General features: G+C 40.2%; 1 protein-coding gene across 1 annotated transcript in view; it reads left to right on the top strand.

Annotated features, from left to right (window-relative positions):
• LOC140727565 (interleukin-10 receptor subunit beta-like) overlaps window positions 1–22074 on the top strand; it is a 66382-nt gene extending 44308 nt beyond the window's left edge. Inside the window, exons 4-9 of the mRNA XM_073045053.1 lie at window positions 1224–1335; window positions 5152–5339; window positions 7628–7791; window positions 13091–13238; window positions 16231–16388; window positions 20042–22074. Of these exons, the coding sequence (XP_072901154.1) occupies window positions 1224–1335; window positions 5152–5339; window positions 7628–7791; window positions 13091–13238; window positions 16231–16388; window positions 20042–20347 (1076 nt within the window). The 3' untranslated portion in view covers window positions 20348–22074. The remainder of the gene's footprint in view (window positions 1–1223; window positions 1336–5151; window positions 5340–7627; window positions 7792–13090; window positions 13239–16230; window positions 16389–20041) is intronic.
• Window positions 22075–22612: the final 538 nt, after the last annotated feature.

Raw genomic sequence — 22612 nt, 5'->3', positions numbered from 1 at the left:
CTCAAGCACTTTTTGCGGAAGTCCTCCTTGAGAGGTCTGGGAGTAGTTCAGAAAATGCAGCCACTTACTATAGTGTCTGTTGACAGGGAGGAAAAAAACCTCCAAATTTCCTAATCAGACTATTTTGAGGTCTTGTCCAAAATATCCTTTAGCTGTGGCAGAGCATCTGTTCATACAAACTCCATTGAATGGATCCGTAATTCTATTGTAAATTACCAAGTGCAAGAAATAAAAAGTAGATACCTTAAGCAGCAGCCATGTCACTTCCAGAGAATAGAAGGAATGCAGTTATTTTCCTTATAGAAATTCCATTTACACAGTTGCCTGAAGATGCTGCTGTGTTACTATTAGCTTAGCTTCACAATACAATAAAGTATCATCCAAACTGATTATAACACTTTCAGCTTAAGGACTTAGAACTTGGCAGCAGAGTACAGGCCCTTCAGTCCACAATGTTGTGCCGACTTTCAACCTACTGTCAGGTCAATCTAACTTTTTCCTCCTACATATCCTTCCATTTTTCTATCTAGTGCTCCTAATGTATTTGCCCCTACTACCACCCCTGGTTTCTGCTGGTGCAGATCTCAAGTATTTGCTGAGCGATGTCTTACATTGCTCCCATTGTACCCCTCTCCCACAGTGGACGTACAAACTGAAATTGTAGAAATAGAATCTACTGCTTGACACTAGCACATAAGTTTGTTCCTCAAGTAACTGTTGTTTGCTTTTGTCTTATCCTTTAATCCCAAGCTTGTGTCTTGCAGGAGAATCGGGTTTTTTTTATCAGTGGGAATGTGCATGACTAGACTAGGCCACAACCCTACATCCCTTACTGTGGATGCATGTGTGACTTGCGCCAGCCATGTTAAATAATAAGTGGTTGCATGGATTCGTGAGGAGGCCCCAGTGCTGTAGACCTTCTACTTTCCAATTTACATTTCTAACCTAAATTATTTTGCATTGCAAATTGACTTTTTATTAAAGTATATGGCTATATATTAAAATAAGATTGTCTTTGGTCATATGCTTGATGCATGGAAGTGTTAGTTATTGATTGTATTCACAGTTCCATTGTCTTTTACTGAGATGAAGCATCTAACAATGGATGTGCTTATGTGAGTTCAAGGTTAACAACTAAAGAGAAATCACTTGCCATATTGGAAAAATAAAATATTTTTATTTTCTCTTCCTAATAACTTCTAATATTTGCTTTCTCTGTTTAGTATCGGCTCCAAGAAACATAAAGATTGTTTCTTATAACTTAAAACATGTTATGACATGGGATGCAGATGCTCTTCAACTCAGTCCGGTGACCTATTCTGTACAATTTCAAGGGTAAGGAAAGTAAAATGGTCTCTAGCTGGGGTATTGCTATTGAAACTACTTTTATTAGTGATAATAAGCATACAGTAATGGTTAACAATACAGTGGGATGGTAAAGCAAACGTCGGCACCCGTTTTCAAACCCTAAATCCATATTATTTACAGTTAAATAATGCGAGGTGCTTTCATCTGCCTCCTCTTTGCAGTTTATTACCAGGCACTGTTGAAAGACTGGATGTTCCCACTATTATGTTACCTAGCAGAGCATATAGGCTTTTTCTGGTCGCTTCCTGCAGGCAGTTTTTCAGGATCAGAATGAAGTGCTTTCACTCTGTTTTAGCAGTGGTACCACCAATGGGGAACTGAGCTGCCTGGTGGCATCTGGAGATGATTTGGTAGATGATGCATTATATCTGGTGTTTAAGCTAGTCTTCTGCACGTAGCCCAGACTAGAAGCCTCCAGGTTCTGAGTGCTGACATATAAGCTTCTTCTTTGCTGTGAGAACATACTTGGATCTTTCTCACTGTCCACCTTGTAACACTCAGAGTAGAAGGTTAGGAACCTGATGCCAGGAATGTAGATGACATGGCCTGTCCAATGGAGCTGAATTCAATGCTGGCAATGTCGGCCTGGGAAAATACGTTGATGTTGGTTAACTTACCTTCCTGTCACTTTGGAGGGTTTTGCAGTGGCAATAGATAGATTACCCTAGTGCCTTGCATCAGAAGCATATGGAAGGGCAGGAATCAATGCTGACCAATAGAACGTGAGGTTAAAATACAGGGAGTGCTCCTGTGAGTGTTCGGGCTGATGGCCCAAAAGAGCTATAATTATTCAGTGTCCTGCTGAACATGTGCTAAACCTGATGCTGGTGTGTCATCTTTGCCTATTATAGAAACATATAGAAAACCTACAGCACAATACAGGCCCTTCGGCCCACAGAGCTGTGCTGAACATGTCCTTACCTTAGAACTACCTAGGCTTTACCCATAGCCCTCTATTTTTCTAAACTCCATATACATATCCAGGAGTCTCTTAAAAGACCCTATCGTTTCTGCCTCCACCACTGTCGCCGGCAGCCCATTCCACACACTCACCACTCTCTGCGTAAAAAAAAATTACCCCTGACATCTCCTCTGTACCTACTTCCAAGTACCTTAAAACTATGCCCTCTCATGCTAGCCATTTCAGCCCTGGGGAAATGCCTCTGACTATCCACATGATCAATGCCTTTCGTTAACTTGAACACCTCTATCAGGTCACCTCTCATCCTCTATTGCTCCAAGGAGAAAAGGCTGAGTTCACTCAACCTATTCTCATAAGGCATGATCCCCAATCCAGGCAACATCCTTGTAAATCTCCTCTGCACCCTTTCTATGGCTTCCAGTTTTGATCTCCATATCTTGGAAAGACTGTGATGTCATTAAAGAAAGTCAAGAGGAGGTTGACAAGGATGATTTCAGGAATTGTTTAACCAAAATTTATCATCTCTGATTGAATAAACAGATGTTCTGATGTGCAGACATTCCATATTAAACATGTCAGTCCTGCTACGGAACCTGCTCAGAGCTCCAGGGATTTAATATTCAAACTCCTACAGAGTATCTGCAGGCACACATCGACTGTTGTTCCACTCCTATTCTTTCACTCATTAACATGGGACTAAACTGAGAGATCACGGTCCTTGCACATACACACTGGGGGATTTCCACAGAGTTTTTCTCAAGGGAACTCAGTAGTTCAGTTCTAAGAAACCTGACAGCTGGTTCTCTACCAGTCTTCTGTGTGGTCAGTTTGGCCATTCAGTCAAGCTTCTGAGGAAAAGTCTACTGACCTTTTGACCACACCTGATGAGTCTTCTTGGCTGTGATGAAACGCATGATCCCTTTCTTAAATGAATAATGACCTGTTATTCTTCCATTGAAAAAGGCAGACACTTATATTGTTCTTGATAAATTGCACACATACTAAATCTTTTAGATCAGGGTGTATAGTACAATTGTTTACAGTACACAACCATAATAAGTGAATGGTGAAACTAAAAACTTCATAACATTTGAGGAACTTGTGATTAATATTTTGTGCTTGGCTCCATAATAAACTAGTCCATTGGGGATTTTGTTGTGTATTTAATATTTTAATACATAGAACAGTACAGCACAGGAACAGGCCATTCAGCCCACAAACCAGCTAGAAAGCAAATCAAAAATGCCCAAACATTAATCCCACCTATCTACAGCATGTCCATATCCCTCCATCTTCCTTACATCCATGTGCCTATCCAATGTATTTGCCAATAATATATGGGAAATATTAGATATTGATTAAGTATTCTTTGTTTAAATAATTTATTACAGGTTGAATGTAAAAGTACATGAATGGCTTACGTCATCACGCCACCTCATTATAAGTACACGGCTCACTAAAGAAAAAACGAAACATATACATTTATTCCCAGCAACATGTACAACAAGCTGGAGGAACTCAGCAGGTCGGGCAGCATCCGTGGAAACGAGCAGTCAACGTTTCGGGCCGAGACCCTTCGTCAGGACTGAAGAGGGTGGGGGCAGGGGCCCTATAAAGAAGGTGGGGGGAGGGTGGAAAGGAGAAGGCTGGTGGGTGTCAGGTTAAAAACCAATCAGAGGAAAGATCAAGGGGTGGGGGAGGGGTAGCGGGGGGTAGGCAGGAAAGGTGAAGAAGGAATGTAAGGTGAAAGCACTGTGTACTAGAAGAAGGCAGAATCATGAGAGAGGTGATAGGCAGCCGGAGGAGGAGGCAGAGTGAAACTGGGATGGATGAAGTGAGAGGGAGGGAATTACTGGAAGTTGGAGAATTCAATGTTCATGCCAAGGGGCTGGAGACTACCCAGACGGTATATGAGGTGTTGCTCCTCCAGCCTGAGTTTGGCCACTTCATGGCAGTAGAGGAGGCCATGTATGGACATATCCGAATGGGAATGTGAAGCAGAGTTGAAGTGGGTGGCAACCGGGAGATCCTGTCTGTTGTGGCGGACGGAGCGGAGGTGCTCGACAAAGCGGTCCCCCAATCTGCTTCGGGTCTCGCTGATGTAGAGGAGGCCGCACCGGGAGCACCGGATGCAATAGATGACCCCAACAGACTCACAAGTGAAGTGTTGCCTCACCTGGAAGGACTGTTTGGGGCCCTGTTATTCCCGGCTCCATGTTTTTCCTTCAATTAGTTTTACGTTGTGGAGTTACAAAACATAACAGATTTTGCGAGGTGTTTCTCCCTTGAGTTTAGATCCTTGGCCCTGACAGAAAAGATGAGGAGTTGATTTTCAGGGGATGTCTGGAACCAGAGGTAACAGTCTCAAAGGAAAGGGTTAGCCATTCATGACTGAAATGAGAAACAAACTGCTTCATTTGGGAAGTACTTAAGAAAGTGTCTTCACTCTAGTCACCTGAATCAATACAGATCACTGTGTTTTCAGATGTTAAGGGATGTGAGGTTTTGCACAGGAAAGTGGTACTGACATAAAAGGTCAGCCATGATGGTATTAAATGATGAATTGTTTATCACATGTACATCAAAACATACAAAGAAATACTTTCTTTTCATTAACAACCAGCAGCCCACAATGTTCAGCAGACCAACACCAGCAGCAAAACAAAACAAGCCCTCTTTCCTCCCTAACTCACAAACACACCCATGCCTCATCCCTCTAGTCTCCAGTGAACTCGTGAGCTCACAGCCGTCTGGCCTCATTGGAAACACAATTTCTGATTTAGCTGTTTTTTATAAAATATTAAATTAAGGGAATATTGAGTTTGGACATGATCTTAATGCAATGTTTTTACTTTTCTCAGGAGCTTTGAAAGAATGACCAAGGACAATTGGACTGATGCATTGAACTGCACCCGCACTCCCATGACTGAATGCGATCTGATGGATAATCTTGCTTTCTTTGCAAAGTATCATCTAAGAGTGAGAACGGAGCAGGAAGGTGCAACATCAGAATGGGTTGAAATAGAGCCCTTTTATCCATATAAAGACAGTAAGAGATTTATAAATATTAGTCATGCTCTCCTGACTCCATTACCCTGAAATTATTTAAAATCTTGTAGAATCTTGTGGTGTCTAAATGATATGGCATCCTGAATGGAGCATTGTTTGGATCCATAAATGAATTGTAGCTGCCGTTGTTTAAAAATAGCACTTATCGAAGGCCCTTCATGATTGCGTTTATAGTAGCATAGTGGCATCAGCACCAGACTTTGAGGCGAGAGGTCCCGGGTTCAAATCCGGCCAGCTCCTTGCACGCTTTCCATCTGTGCTGGTCTGAACATCAAGCTAACAACTCAGCCTTGTAAAAAAATGCTAAAGAAATGGCAAGGTTGTCGCCGGATGTGCCACAAGGTGCAGAGAGGAATATCCTAAGACCATAGGAGCAGAATTAGGCCATTCAACCCATCGAGTCTGTTCTGCCATTTCATCATGGCTGAACGATTTCCCTCTCAAACCCACAGTATTTTGATGTGTGGGTTCAGTTTAAGTGTGGGAAAACAAGGCAACCAACTTGTATGGAGCAAGGCACGTGGAGCTATTCCCACTACTGTTGGGTAGAGAATTCCTGGATGTAGGCCCTGTGACAAGGGATGACCGGCAGTGTATTTTCAAATGAGAATGATGTGTGACTTGAAGGAGACCCTACCAGGGTGTGAGTTGCGATTAAAAGGTAGGGCAGACTTGTTGGGCTGAAATGCTTGTTTTGCTCCTCTGCCTTATGGCCTTATATGAAGCTTCCTAGAAAATCTGATTCCTTTTAAGAAAAGCACTTGGCAGACTTCCCTTGCTGATTTTCAAGAAGGAACTAGGGGAACATTTGGTGTCATCTGAGGGAATGGATGATCCTTTTGTTTAACATCTCAAAATGAAATTATATCTGCATGAGTGTAAAATTCCCACAGTCCTGTCAGGGTGTCAGTTTCTGTCTCTGTGCTCAAGCCTCTAGAGAGGAACTTGAATCTACAATTTATTAATTAGATTAGATGAGACTAGTTTTATTTTTCACATGTACGTCAAATCAGCAAGGATTGTGCCAGGCAGATGTGTCTTCACACTTCCGTGCCAGCATCACATGGCCACAGCTTACTAGCCCCAACTGTACACTTTTGGAATGAGGGTGGAAACTGGAACACCCGGAGGAAACCCACGCAGTCACAGGGAGAATGTACGGACTCCTTACAGAGTGCGGCGGGAATCGAATCAAGCTGTAAAGCGATTCACTGATCACTGTGCTGCCGTGCCACCTCCCCAGGGCAGTGACTGAACATCTTTGAAATGGCCTAAGAAAAAAAAATACAAAATGAGCTGTGACACCTTTGAATTGCCGATTTTTTTTCACACAATAGAGGCAATGGTCATATCAATCTTCTTATTTCCCTAGTGTGCTCTGTTTTAACACTGGTCTGTTTTGCCATGGTCAGGATGAATGGTGTGCACACTCTGTAAACCTAACAGCTCACGGCAAATATCACCGTGTTGCTGCCTGTTTGAAAATACTTCTGTGTTGATCATTTGCAGTGCAATGTGAGATATGGCAAATTGGTAAACTGCTTTATCATTGTAACACGTACTGAGGTCCAGTGAAAAACTTTTACTTTGCATGCCATCCATAAAGATCATTTCATAAAAGTGATTGGGAAAACAATAACTGAATGAAGAATCAGGTGTTACTGATAAGAGAAAGTGCAATGCAGGCAGACAATAAGGTGCGAGATAGATTGTGAGGTCAAGGGGACCATTTAATAGTATTATAGCAATGGGTTAGAAGCCTGGTGGTGTGTACTTTTCAGACTTTTTTATCTTCTGTCCAGTGGGGTGGGGTGGGGGGGGAGAAAGAATGTCTGAGTGAGGTCCACAGAAGGGAGGGAGGGGAAGCTGGCTTTTGTGAAAATCTGGCAGCGTTCGCAGTACTCTGCAGTAACTTGCCAAGCTGCCATTGTGTTGTAGCCTAAGATTCAGGCTCTAGATTGTTTTGCAATAGCTTCACCTGGATGATACCCAGATTATAGCCTCCTCCACAGACAAAAAGCTCTGCCAAAATTGTTTTGTGAACCTTCACATGTGTAGAAAGTTGGCTGGGACACTTGGGACTGTAACCTCAGCATGAATTGCTATCTTCAGGGATGAGTGGCAAAGTAAAGAGAAAATAGGAAGAAAAGTAGTTAAAACTAATAGCTGAGAGTTGAACTTTTTTTTTTAGTACTATACAGTGAATGTTATTGAAGTCTACACTAAAATGTTCAAATTGTAAAAAAAATCTTCCTCTTCTTTTTCAAGCTGTGATTGGTCCTCCAACAGTTACAGTGCAGTCAGAGGCAGGCGTGTTACACGTCAGCATTAAAGATCCAGTCCGTGAGGATGAAAGATCCATTCGATTAAATTATCGGGATCTTATTTACTATGTATTTTATTGGGAGAAGACTGACGATGGAAATATAAATGTAAGTAATCATTAAAGAATTGATGCTTTGCTGCACGTTTGAGCACTCAGTAGAGGGTGCTGATGCTTCTTTTGCTGGAGGGGGTGAGGAGGGGGTCATTGCTTTGCTGCTGCTTGTGCTTGGGAGGGGGTGTTGGGGGGCTTTGGAGTTCTAACGCTTTAACTGTCATTCATTCTTTGCGGCACTCATTTGTTTTCGTGGATGTCTGCGCAGAAAAAGAATTTCAGGATGTATATTGTATACATTTCTCTGGCATTAAGTGTATCTATTGAAACCTATTGAAGAATACTTATTTGTGACTAGAAGGAGAGATGATGGTTCATAGAGTTAGTATCAGTTTACACAGAAAGAAGCCATTTGGTTTGAGGTGCTTATAAGTTTCTATTTTAGACAAGAGTCTTCTCATTTATTTCATGTCACCCTTTCAACTTAACCTTCAACAATAACCTTAGGTTTATTTTCCATGGAACACAGGAAACTGAAGAGGTCAAGGGGAGTGGAGAACCTGATAGGAGTAAACAGGGCGTGGATAGAGTATTCGAAGGATCACTAAATATTGATATTGTCTATATCCATTGTTCAGAATCAGGTTTAATATCATCGGCATACTTGTACGTTGTGAAATTTGTTCACTTAGCGGCAGCAGTACAATGCATTAGATGATGAATATTGAAAAATACTGTTGATAGATTCTTGATTGGTCAGGGCATGAAGGGATTTGGGGAGAAGGCAGGAGACTGGGGCTGAGAGGGAAATGGATCAGCCGTGATGAAATGGCGGAGCAGTCTCGATGGACCAAATGGCCTAATTCTGCTCATGTATCCTATGGTCTTACGGAATTCCAGTAAGTGTATATATATGTACACTATATTAATATTAAATAGTTAAATTAAATAGGTAGGGCAAAAACAGAAAAAAAAAGTAGTGAGCCAATCACGAACAAGAGAAAATCTGCAAATGCTGGAAATCCAAGCAATACATTCAAAATGCTGGAGAAACTCAGCAGGCCAGGCAGCATCTATGGAAAAGAGTATAGTTGATATTTTGGGCTGAGACCCTTCAGCTGTAGTGAGGTAGTGCTCATGGGTTAAATGTCCATTTGGAAATTGGATGGCAGAAGGGAAGAAGCTGTTTCTGAATTGCTGAGTGTGTGTCTTCAGGCTTCTGTACCTCCTTCTGACGGTAACAATGTGAAGAGGGCATGTCCTGGGTGGTGGGGATCCTTAATGATGAGCGCTGCCTTCTTGAGGTACCGCTCCTTGAAGAAGTCTTGGATGCTAGTACTGATGACGAAGCTGACTGATTTTACAACTCTCTGCAGTTTATTTCGATTTTGATTGGTAATTGTCCTTGTTTAAAACACAGTATTTTAGAAACAGCTTCTTCTCCCTTTGCCATCAATTTCTGAATGTCCATGGACCCAGGAACACCACCTCACTATTTATTTATTTTTGTAGTTTATAGATTTTTTATATATCTTTATATTGCTGCTGTAAAATAACACATTTCATGTCATAAGTTAGTTATAATAAATCTGATTCTGGATTCTGTAAGGCCTTTGATGATGTCATTTACATTCCATACAGAATTTTTTAGGTGTAGGCACAGGTTTAATGTGGGAAGTATGGCACCAATTTAGAAAGAGCTCCCTAGATGATAAAATAGTTCCTATGGATTGAAAGATGAATAAAGTTATCCAACTAATGTGGATAAAGTGATGCAGAACTGTTTATAGAACGAATGAATGATCTTTATTGTCATTATACATAGATACAATGAAATTCTGTTTGGCTTCCTCTCAGGTAATTAAATAAAGCGGTAGATAAGAGTGATAGAAAAACAGTATTAAATAGATAAGTAGCAGAAAATAAGTTGCAGCAGCACCAGAATATCACAGTAATGCACAAAGTGCTGTTAGTGTGAGTATTTGAGTCCTTGTGTGTGCGTGTGTGTGTCACAGTTTCAGTCATTGTTCTGTGGGAGTGGTGAGATGGAGACCACAGCTCTGGGGTAGAAGCTGTTCCTCAGTCTATTTGTTCTGGCTTTTAGTGCCCTGAACCTTTTGCTGGATGGCAGTGGGTCAAACAGGGAGTGGCCGGGGTGTGTAGTGTCTCTGGTTATGCTGATTGCTTTCCTCCTGAGTCTGCTGGAATAGATGGTGTCCAGTCCTGGGAGCTCCATCCTGACAATTAACTGGGTGAATATGTTGATTCAGGAGACACAAACAATCATTGATCTATTGAAGCAAAAATTTTGAGAGTGTAGATAGGAGGTACAACTGGACACATTTTGAAAATGCGTTTAATGGAAAAGCAGGTGCAAGATATTCACAGCATTAGGAACAGCAAATTCAAAGCATTGGTTAAAGGACAGAACTGGGAGAGCAGAAATAAATGGATTGAAAGTGTGAGTTGCCAAGAGAGTCCATGTTTGAGCCTCAGTCATTTACCATGTTTTCTGATGATTTACTTGGGGGGCTCGGTGGTAAGGAATCCACATTTGTTGGTGATCCAAAGCTAGGAGTGAAAATGAGTCATGTGGGAGATGTATAAAGTGATTAGGAAGATGATGGGTGGAATATAATTTGGGGAAATTAGAAAAAAAATCCATTTTGAGTACTAAAAAAAACAAATCTTCTAAAACTCAAGAGGCTAATAAATGTTGGTGTACAGATGTCTGTGATTGTCCTGGTACAAGAATCGCAAAGTTTCCAGCCGAGCAGGACAAACAGTTGAAATGGCAGATAGAAGCCAGGACGAATACAACGTACTTCAGCCCAAGTATACCACAGCCCAAATGACCATGGCAGTAATACTAAGGTGTATATTTTGGCCCTGCTCATCTATGCCAACCGTGGTAATAAAGCCAAGCAGCAATACTACGAGTTAGGCACAACTTGTCCATGGTGCCCACCAAGCTATTCCAATTTGCCTGCATTTGGCCAGATCCCTCTAAGCCAGGGGTTCCCAACGTGGAGTCCACAGGGCCCTTGCTTAATGGTATTGGTCCATGGCATTAAAAAGGTCTCACCCATGTACTTACCCAAATGTCTTTTTAATACTGTTATTGTACCAGCCTCAATCACTTCCTCTGTCAGCTCTTTCCAGATATGTGCCACCATCTGCATGAAGAAGTTGCTCTATAGCCCCTTTTCAAACTTTCATCTCTAAAGAATGCTGATCCTTATTATAAGGAGTTGGAGTAAGACTCATCAAATCGTGGTCCCTGGTGTGTCCAGACCTCATACAAAGTCCAATTTTGACCTTCTCATCAGAGGATTGTTATGTCTGGATGTGACGGGTGTTTATACAATTCTTTCTTGCGATGTGTTATGAAGAGCAATTGGAACAAGTAAGGCTACATTTTCTGAAGATAAGAAGAATGTGAGTGATCCCACCAGGCCATCACAGGGTGGATAATTTGTTTCCTTTGGCTTGAGCTGACAGCCATGGATTAAGGCTAGACATTGACATGAGGACAATAAATCTGTGGATTTCTTGGCAACAGAGAACTGTGGAAGCCAGATATACAGTTTAATGAAGCTTGATATTTGTTTTATTTGGGGAAAAGTGAGGAAGTGATATTGAAGTACGTCAGCTGGGATCTTTTTGAATGGTCAGAGCAGGCTTGAAAGGCTCTGTTATTTTCCCAGTACATGCTCCTATCTTCTCTATGAATGTATATGCATTTTGCTAATATTTTATTGGCACTTTGTGACAAAGGAGCTTTTTAAATGCTGGATCTTCCCAAATCTCTAGATTTTTGTCAGCTTTACTGTGACTAACTTTGACAACATTTTTGGATTTCTTAAGCTTTATTTTGAATTCTAAATTTTCAATATTTTAGCTATTATGTCAGATGGAACTGTCGGTGATGATTTTGGTTTAAGGACTCACTGATACAATTTGCTTGGAACGTTATGGATTATAGAACAGTACAACAGTGTACAGGCCATTCAGCCCGTGATGTTGTGCCGACCTTTTAACCTACACTAAGATCAATCTAACGCTTCCTTCCCACATAGCCCTCCATTTTTCTTTCATTTATGTTCCTACTCAAGTGTCTTTTAAATTCCCCCAAAGTAGCTCCCTCTACCACCACCCCTGGCAACGTATTTCATGAATGTGCCCCTCTCTCTGTAAAAAAACAGTCTCTGACATCCCCCTTACTCTTTCCTCCAACCACTCTAAAGTTATGACTCCTCTTGTTATGGTTAGTAGTAATTCTCTGATTTAAAGACCTGCTTTCCTACAACCATCAGGTCCTTGAATTGACCTGCATAATCGTAACCCTACCTAAGCAATGGAAGACTATGGACCGCCTCTTGATCTACTATGAAGCTTTCTCTGATTGTGTTTTTTTTTGTATTAATGTCTGTTATAATATAGTTATTTATGTTCTGTGTTGTCCTAACCGACATCCAGTGCTGCTGCTGCAAGCCCATTTTTCATTTGCACCTATACCTCACTGTACTTGTGCATGTGACAATAAACCTGATTTGACTTGATTGACAATCAAATCTTTGTGCTTGATGCCTCAAAGATAGATAATCATTTCACTCAGATTCAAAATAATGAGTAAATAAATGAGCTCTAATGATAAAATACTCTTACACAAGTTGTGATCTCAAACCCTCGGTATGAAAGGATGGTTTCAGATTCAATACTAATTTCTACAAGGAAATGCATGGTGGGAAAAAGTTTACAATGCTGAGAATGGGCAAGAGCAACCGTTCTACAAAAGAGCCAGGCTAGGAGCAGTAAGAAAAGCATTTTTAAGAGCTTTATCAATCTTGCATTCTGTCTCAGAAAATAATGTGTGCAAGTTTTGATTTTGTCCTTTGAACCAGTCTAGACATTATTTTTCCATTACTTGCAGGAAGAGAACATGGGTTGTGAATAGTTTGGCGTGTGTGTGGCTCGGGCTAACCATGGGGTGGCACACTGACCAAGGACTCAGTCTGTGCACAGCCTGCTATGTAGGTGACTTTGTACTGCGCCCCTTCGCCAGCGGTTATGAATCCCCCCTCAGCAAGGAGTGGAGGGGGGAGCTTGTTCGGGCTTCATCACTGTGCTGGGCTGCAATGGGATGGATGTGATGATCTAATGAGACCCTAGCTGCACACACCTAGATAAATATAAAACTTACCCTTTGTCAATTAGTAAACTTTGAACTGATTTTACACCGATAGTGTTACGTGTCTTTCTTTTATACGTATTGTATCCTTGAACCTTGAGTCTAACGTTACTGAGAAACTTAAGGAAATCCAGCCAATAATCATGCTCATATTTTATTTCAGGTACGTAATGTGACAACCGTTTCATCAACTTTGCTGCAAGATCTTCAGGCATGGGCTACGTACTGCCTGAAAGTGCATGCCTTTGTACCTGATCTTTTAAAGGAAGGCTTGGCCAGCCCTGTGACTTGTTCTTCTGTCACTGCTAATGGTGAGACTTCTGCAGTCACTTAAATCATAAAATGTGAATTTATAATAATTATTTATTATGTTATAATAGAGAGATGAAGGCACAATTATATTCCTGCTGCTAGTGTCATTTCACTCCATTGTGAAAAGGAATGTCAGATTCTATTAAGTGATATGAATGGGCTAATCACAATTTTGTGGTATTTTTCTATGCTCTGGCAGTGCTTCTGTGGACTTTTAATCTTCCAGTTGGTCTCACTTGAAGCTGTGTTACAAATTTAACTTTCTACAGACATTTGCTCTGTGAATAAGAATTGACATTCCTCTAAAGCAGGGGTTCCCAACCTGGGATCCATGTACCCCTTGTTTAATGGTATTGGTCCATGACATAACAGAGGCTGAGAACCCCTGCTCGAAGGTTTTTTACAAGAGTGAAAAGCCCAGATTGTGTCTTGTGTTCCCTCGTAAAACAGACGCCTTGCTCAGGGGAGACGCCACGACTGAATTATCACATTGTTAGAGATGAATGAAGCCTTTCAGGTGAAGTTAAAGGGTCCGATGGTGCTAATTTAAAGGGGAGCTGCAGAGTTTTTCTTGTGTCCTTATCTTAAAACAATCCATTCTCACATATCTCTTAGAAAGTTTCAAGTAGCAGCAACATGACATCCCAACATTTATTCTCAATATTTATTCTCTTTGTTGTGTGTAGTATTTAATTGATTCTATTGTGTTTCATTGTACTTACTGTGAATGCCCACAAGAAAATGAATCTCAGGATAGTATGTACTTTGATAATAAATTTACTTAGAATTTTGAACTTCGTTCCCAGGAGGCCTAGTTTTGAGAGTGTGGGACTAGAGGCCCCGAGGCGGCCTGCCCTGGGGTTGGAAATCTATGTGTGTGAGGGGTTAGGTGGGTGGAAAATAGGCTGCTTTTGCTCAGCTCTTATTTTGTTCTGTTCCAACTGTTGCTGCTTATGTTGTGTGTTGTTGCATTGAACATTATGGACATGCTATATTGGTACCAGAGTGCACAGTGACACTTGCCCCTAATACATTCTTGGGTGTGCTGGTTATTAATGCAGATGACATATTTGACTGTATGTTTCAGAGTACGTGATAAGTCTGAAACTGAATATTCAGCACCCTGACTGATGAAAGCAAGCAATGCCAATTACCTCGTTTATCACTTTATCTGCTTGTGTTGCCAGTTTCAGGGAGCTGTAGACTTGTATAAGAACTATGTGCATTACTGCTCCTAAGGGCCACACCATTTACTGTACACGTTCCTCTTTTATTTGACTTCTCAATGTCCCTGTGAGCGAACCAAATTGGCAAATTCTATCTGCCATTTCTCTGTTCAAACATCCAACTGGTCTATAGCTGATCTGAATTCTGTAGGTTAACTACATATTTGATCAAGTTCAAAATTCAAAGTAAATTTATTATCAAAGTACATATATGTCACCACATACAAGATTAATTTTCTTGTGGGCATACTCAATAAATTGATAATAGAATAATAACCATAATATAATCAATGAAAGAATATGTGAGAAAAGAATGATCCTAGAAATGTAAGAAAGTTACAATAGTTGGGTACCACGAGGGTCGTTTACTCTTCTACTTCTACAATAATATTAGATGAATATCATTATAGATTTGAAGATTGTGTGTGAAAGTGATTGATTAAATTGTGTCTGCAGTTGGTTTGATGACTCCATTGAACACTGGGCTACTTAATACCATATTCATGATCAAAATAGTTTTCCTTGCCTTGCTTTAATGCTATCCCAAACTCTTCAAATCTGTATAGCAGTAAATCATGCATTTAAAAATGTAAACCTCTCTTTTGGATTTCTCATGCCTTGGCCATTCCTCAGTCAAGTGAATTTACCTTAGATTCCTCTGATGGAAATGCACTCGGGCACATAGACTGAACTCTCATTTTCATTCCTTACTTGTGAAGATATGCTGTACATGGGATCAAATTACTACTGAAATGGACCTCTGGTGAAGGGTTCCGTTGAAAATCCTCAGTGCAATTATTTTGCTGATGCAGCAAAGTAATGAGAAGCTTTTGTGATTTACTACTCACCCTTAATATTTTTTCTGACACATTTCTGAGCCTGATATTTCCATTGTGTTACTTGGCTAAATATTCAGCGAACAAGTGACATGTTCAACATTCTGTTTATTATCATAGAATGAAAGCAGTAAACAACCTGAATTACTTAGTCCTTGCAGACATCCATAAAAAATGCAAAAGGATGAACAACGGAAAAACATTAGAACCCCAAAGCTCCCCGTCTCCCCCTCCCCACCCATTTCAGCAAAAGCAGCCACACCCACCACCCACCCAGCCACAGCAAAAGCCCCCAAAGAGAGATGAAGAGACCACAATCTGCAGCCAACAGAATCTACTGTTTAAAAGACAGTTCAACATGCCACAGGTCCTCTCTCTCTCTCTCCCTCTCCCCCTCTCTCTCCCCCTTCTCTCTCCCCTCTGTCTCACCCCTCTCTCTCACCCCCTCTCTCCCCCTCTCCCTCACCCCCTTTCTCTCTCCCCTCTCTCTCTCCCCCCTCCCCCTCTCTCTCACTAACAAGGGACAAGGAGATGTCACCCATTTCACAGTGAAACAGGAGACTAACAATTGCTGTTCAATGTAACAGTCTGCCGCATCGCTTTTTATTCCATATTGCATATGTAACTAAGGTGAATGTTTGATGAGCTGCCTTTCAGCCCTGCATGTGCTTGTTCTGCTCTCAACACCTCTACCATGCCGGGTAATTGTGAATTAGTCATGTGCTCAGTTAGAGGTGAACTTGGGATAACATCAGATTTATACTAATGATGGAATAACTCTGAGCAAATACTAACTCTGATTTATCCCTGTGCTTAGGACTCTACCAGTTCTAAGTTCTGTTGCCAGTCCTGGTGCAGTGTTGTAAAGTATGATGTCTTGGGTTGCATCTCAGCACCCCTATTAACGATGGTGCTTTTTTCACATATAGCTAAGAGAAGAGCAATCGAAGCAGCCCAGGTCCTATTCATCGCATTGTTTTCTGTTTTGCTGATAACACTGGGATGTTTTCTCTTTGTGATCTATGTACGCAGAACGGTCAAGCACCTAATGTACCCATCCTACAGCCTCCCGGTGCATATAAGAGAGGTATGACTCATCTTTTATTTCTGTTTAGCCAGAAAGCCTTCAATTTGGCTGATTGATGGTAAATCTCAACCAAACGTACAGTTTTATATTTAAAGATGCAGGATTACTCACAAGAAAATGTATGTCCTTAAATCTTACTCCAAGTCAAGTTACAGCACTGTTGTCAAGCACGTTCAGTGAGAAAACATTAAATTCTGGATCAACCATGAAGTAATCCTGCACATTTAAATGTCTGCCAGCCTGACTAGAAATGCTGTTATACCACAGGAATATCTATCTAGAGTAGAAAAATAAAATAAATCATAGGCAACACACACAAACTGCTGGTGGAACGCAGCAGGCCAGGCAGCATCTATAGGGAGAATCGCTGTTGACATTTCGGGCTGAGAACCTTCGTCAGGACTGAGTCAATTCTATTACTGCCTTGATTTTTAATTATTTTTAATTTAAATATTCAGTATACATATATATTGACTTATTGTAATTGATTTACTTATTTATTTTTTTCTATGTTATCATGTGTAGCATTGTACTGCTGCCACTAAATTAACAAATTTCACCACATATGCCTGATTCTGATCAATTGGAATCATATATTTATTAGTATTTGCTACAAATATTTATTAGTACTTAGCTGTTTGCTAAAAGCGAAGCTCTATTAAAAGGTTGCATAAGTTTTAAAGTTCTGTCCATCTACCTACAGGAAAGATATCAATAAGATTGAAAGAGCGCAGAGAAAATTTACAAGGATGTTGCCAAATTTGAGGACCTGAATTATAGGGAAATGTTGAATAGATTAGGACTTTAGTCCCTGGAGTGTAGGAAATAAGGAGATATATAAAATTATGAGTGGTATGGATAGGGTAAATGCAAGCAGGCTTATTCTACTGAGGTTAGGTGAGACTAAAACAAAAACTCATGGGTTAAGGTGAAGGGTGAAATGTTTAAGGAGAACATGGTGGGAGCTTCTTCACTCAGAGAGGGTGGTGAGAGTGTAGAACTAGCTGCCAGTGGAAGTTATGGATGTGGGTTCAATTTCAACATGTAAGAAAAGTTTGAGTAAGTACCTGGATGGAAGGGTATGGAGGGCAGTGGTCCAGATGCAGGTCGATGGGAATAGGAAGAAAAATAACTCAACACAGACTAGATGGGCTGAAGGGCCTGATAGTGAAGGCCGTTTTAGGAGGATTTGCATAAATAGTAGCTGGGTTTATATGTGAGAAGAAAATGAAGGACTAATTGGTTTGGTGCCAATAGTATCTCTGCTGATGCTTAAAAACAAGATTGTGCTCCATTGAGGTACAAAAACACCAGAACTCAGAGTCATAGAGATATACAGGACAGAAACAGGCCCCTGGGCCCATTTCGTCACTGTTCACCAAGTTCACCAAGTCCTACTTGCCTCCGTTTGGTCCACATCACTAAACCACAGGAGGTGTAGTAATGTAGTGGTTAGCATATCGCTTTACAGCAATCACCATTTGGGATTCATTTCCCACACTACCTGTAAGGAGTTTGTATGTTCTCTCCAAGACCATGCGGGTTTCCTCCAGGTGCTCGCATTTCCTTCCACATTCTGAAGACATGCCATTAGGGTTAGTGGGTTAGTAAGTTCTGGCTATGCTATGTTGGCACTGCAAGCATTGCGACACTTACAGACTACCCTGCTCAATCCTCGCTGATTTGATTTGATGCAAATGCCACATTTCGCTGTAGGTTTTGATATTTCAATTTACGTGTGACAAATAAAGCTAATCTTTAATTGTTTAACCCTTTCTGTTCCCATGCCCATCCAAAGGCCTTTTAAATGTCAAATTGTACCTCCCTCTACTGTTTCCTCTGCATTACATTCCAGGCACAAATTATAAAGGTTGCCTCTCTGGTCACCTTTTAAATCTTTTCCCTCTCATTTTAAACCTATTTCCTGTATAGTTTTGGACTCTACCTGGGGAAAGATTTTGGCCATTCTTCTTATATCCGTCTTAAGGACTTCTTGCAGTCTCTTAGGTCCAGGGGAAAAATAAACTCCTAGCCTATACATTGTCACCTTATAACCCATGTCTTCCATTTTCAGTAATATCCTTAAATCTTTTTCGTGAGATCCTGGTTAGTTTCTGGTTAGTTAGCCAACCTGAAGTGAATGCCTTACTCCAAATATGGCCTTACCAACGTTTTGTAGAGCTATAATGTGATATTTTATGATCTTACCCCAACTCCTGTACTCAAAATTCTTGTTGATGAAGGGCAAACATGCCAAAATCCTTCTTCACTATGCTGCCCACTTGTATCGCTCCATCCCGAGCTCTTCATGTTCTACCACTCACCATTCCTCAGTTCCTTGGCCCAATTGATCAAGATTTGATTATAATCTTAAATAACCTTCTACAATGTCCATCATACCACCAAATTTAGTATTATGCACCAAGATACTAACTATAGCACTCACCCTCCCATCCAAATTGTCAACATAAATGATGAACAACTGTGGATCAAGCAGCAATCCCTGTGGTACACCACTGGCCTAAAAGATAACCCTTCAGCAAATCCTCTACTTTGAAGCCAATTTTGTATCCAGTTGGCTCACTTGCCCTGGATCCTATGTGATCTAAGTTTCTGGTCTAGGCTGCCATGAGGTATCTTGTCAAAGGCTTTGCTAAGATCCATGTTGTTGTCTACCACACTCCTTTCATCTACCTTCTTGGTCACCTGTTCAAAAATTTAATCAAACTCATGAGACAACTCCCCATACACAAAGCTACATTGACTATCCCTAATCAGTCTTTGCCTTCCCAAAAGCATGTAGATTGTCTCTCTGTAAATCCCCTTCAATAACTTACCTAACACTAATGTCAGGCTTTTAGCTTTGTAGTTCTCAGGCTTTTTGTAAGTAAAGGCACACACTATTCATCCTCCAGTCTTATGGCATCTTACCTGTGGCTATCAATAATACAAATATCTCTGCAAGGAACCCTGCAATTTCTGCCCTAGCTTCCCACAAGAACTAGGCTACACTTGATCAGGGCTCCATCTGTTTTATCTGTGCTACGGACTTATCTACCTCAATGTGTATTAATTTATGTAAAAATAAGTTCTGAGGTATTTGATATGGATAAAACTATATTTTAGGAGTTAGAAAATTATAGAGAACAGAGAAAATACAAGATTTTTATTAGTTATATCCCATTCCTTGGAGGCAGGAACTGGGTGGAATAAATGGGAAATTATAAACAGAAAAGGGAGTAAGCATTAGATCCTAATGCTCTCTCAATTATCGAATAAAATCATGGCTAGTATTTTACCTCAGTATTTATTTCCTGTATTTATTTATTTAGAGATGCATCATGGTAAAAGGCCCTTCCAGCCCTTTGAGCCTGTGCAACCAACCAATTAACCCCTTATCCCCTGATTTCCTTAATATCCAAACATTTCTTTTGCCTGCCAGCAATGGAATATAACTTGGGAATCTACCCTGAGCCTTTTACTTGATGAAATGTTGTAGGGGTATGTTAAAACTCAAAAGTATGGGTGTATTATTTAGGTTGGCAGCCAGTACCTGCAAATAAAATTGTCAGGCAGAAAATTAATTTGAAAACTCAACCAAACATAAAATTAATATTTATACTATACAATAACAAAATAATTTTTTTTTTCAGTATTTGACCGAATCATCCCAACAGCCTGTATTTCCGGCGGTGATTAAAGATAACCTCCAGGAGGATCACTGGGATAAACTCTCTATTGTGTCACAATCAGAGACTTCACCAGTGTCACTAAATCCAGATAAAGCCAATGAGAAGAAAATGAACCAAGAGACAAAGAAGTCTGACTTGAAAATTACTAATGAAGATGAAGACCTGGAAAGCAGTCAATCAAGTGTAGATTCTGGACATTATTCAAATAGTACACAAGATTCTTCCTCTAAAAATCCACAGAACAGAGATGATGCATCTAAAACATAGGATTAACAAATGTTTCATGAATTACCATGAGCATTCCTTTTGCTTCCAGGTGTTGACTTTGTGGTGTACTAAATACATAAAGTTGCATTATAGGAAATGGAACTGTTGAATTCTACAATACTTTTACTGCACAACAAATGTCATTTATGACTTAACATAAATACCTTCAGACTGCTAACATTTTGATTAGTTGGACTACTGAAGGAGGTAGATAGCCAAGCCACCTGATACATTTTCCATCTAAGCATAATTGGAATATAAGACCATAAGATGTATAGTAATTGGAATATGAAAATATTTGGCTTTAAGACATATTTTTTGCTGCTGAGAAAAAACTTGACAGTTTTGTCAAAAGAGGTTGTTTTCAAATAGGAAATATTGCCAAAGACTGCCTCTGCTTAGGTGGTAATCTATCCTTTTTCAATGGATTTTTGAATGTAACAATGGAAACATGAACAGTAAAAGCCTATGATTCTGTACAGTGCAATTCTGTATAACAATAAGAAAATTATTCAAGTTTTGATACCTTTTAATTGACTTTAAGGAGGTGGTGCTCAACCACAAGAGCCTGTTTGGTCTTTCTGTTCTGATATAGGCTTAAGGAGCATATTCATGAACCTTGACACAGTCAGCTACGAGTTCCTGACAATAAATGGATTCATGATTAGTCTTCTGATATCGATCATGACAATGAGACTTTATCAATACTGCCAGTGTTCAAAGAACTTTAATTGAAATGGCAATTGCATTTCATAGTTATGTAATGGAGACAATAATGGATATAGTCAAGAATTTTGTCATGGCCACCGGAACAAGTGTATTTTGTTGTGCACTTGGCCTCGTTGTACAAATCTCATTGTGAGCTACTAAATTTTCATTGGTACGAATTTTTGAAGTAATATTAATTCAGAGTAACCCCAGTCCAACAACACGTCAAGCAGGAAATGGGCTACAAGTGGTTTTACTACTTAGTGGAACATAATAGGTAATGTAGTGGTTAGCACAACACTTTACAGTACCAGTGACCCGGGTTCAATTTCCACCACTGCTTGTAAAGAGTTTGTACGTTCTCCCTGTGAGTTTCCTCAGGGTATGCTCTGGTTTCCTCCTACAGTCCAAAGACCTACCAGCTGGAAGGTTAATTGGTCATTGTAAATAGTCCCGTCATTAGGCAAGGATTAAATGAGGTGTTTGCCGGGCAGCGTGGCTCAAAGTTTTGGAAGAGCCTCTTCCACGCTGTATGTCAATAAATAAAATATAGGGGTTGTACAAATTTCTCTATTGTTTACCATGAAAAGACTTGCACATTATAGATAAGCCAGGTAAAGATTAGCAGTTTGTTGTTGTGCAAACTAGCTTAACAATTTTTTGACGTATCAGTTAACATAGAAAATTTTTATGCAATTTTAAATGTTTTGTTTACAAGTTAATAAAACAAACAAACATAAAAATATTAAATAACCTTTGACAAAGTTATCAGCCACTTACTAAGTGTCAATATTGCAGGAGGTCAAAATAGTTAACAGTCAGTGCTTCTGATAAATCAATGATTATCTGATATATAGATTGATTTTAAGCTGATACTTACAAACAAGTGAAGCTTTAAGAATTTTGGTTTGATGTGTGAGCTGTGCAAAATGTAATCTATTACCAGACCTGCCTTTCATCTTTTTATATAAATGTGAAATTAGCATTGAAATTGAAAATAAAATCTTTGTTATAGAAAACTTGGATCTTGTGTATTGGGCATGTTGGGTGGGATCCTACCTTAGTGACATATGTCCAAAAGACCATAAGACATAAGAACAGAATTAGGCAATTCATCCCATTGAGTCTGCTCTGCCATTCCATCATGGCTGATCCCGGATCCCACTCAGCCCCATACATCTGCCTTCTCGCCATATCCTTTGATACCCTGACCAATCAGGAAACTATTAACTTCCGTATTAAATATACCCATGGGCTTGGCCTTCATCGCAGTCTGTGGTGGAGCATTCCACAGATTCACTACTCTCTGCTAAAAAAATTCCTCCTTACCTCTGTTCTAAAAGATTGCCCCTCAATTTTAAGGCTGTGCCCTCTCGTTCTGGATACCCCCACCAGAGGAAGCATTCTCTCCACATCCTCCCTATCTAGTCCTTTAAACATTCGGTAGGTTCCAATGAGATCCCTACGCATTCTTCTAAATCCCAGTGAGTACAGGCATAAAGTTACAATATGCTCCTTATATTGGAATCATCCTCGTGAACCTGCTCTGGACTCTCT

Source organism: Hemitrygon akajei, chromosome 5 (genome assembly GCF_048418815.1).
Source record: "Hemitrygon akajei chromosome 5, sHemAka1.3, whole genome shotgun sequence".
In the NCBI taxonomy this organism is placed as follows: domain Eukaryota; kingdom Metazoa; phylum Chordata; class Chondrichthyes; order Myliobatiformes; family Dasyatidae; genus Hemitrygon; species Hemitrygon akajei.
The sequence above is the reverse complement of the archived record's forward strand: the minus strand, read 5'-3'. Positions and strand labels throughout refer to the sequence as shown.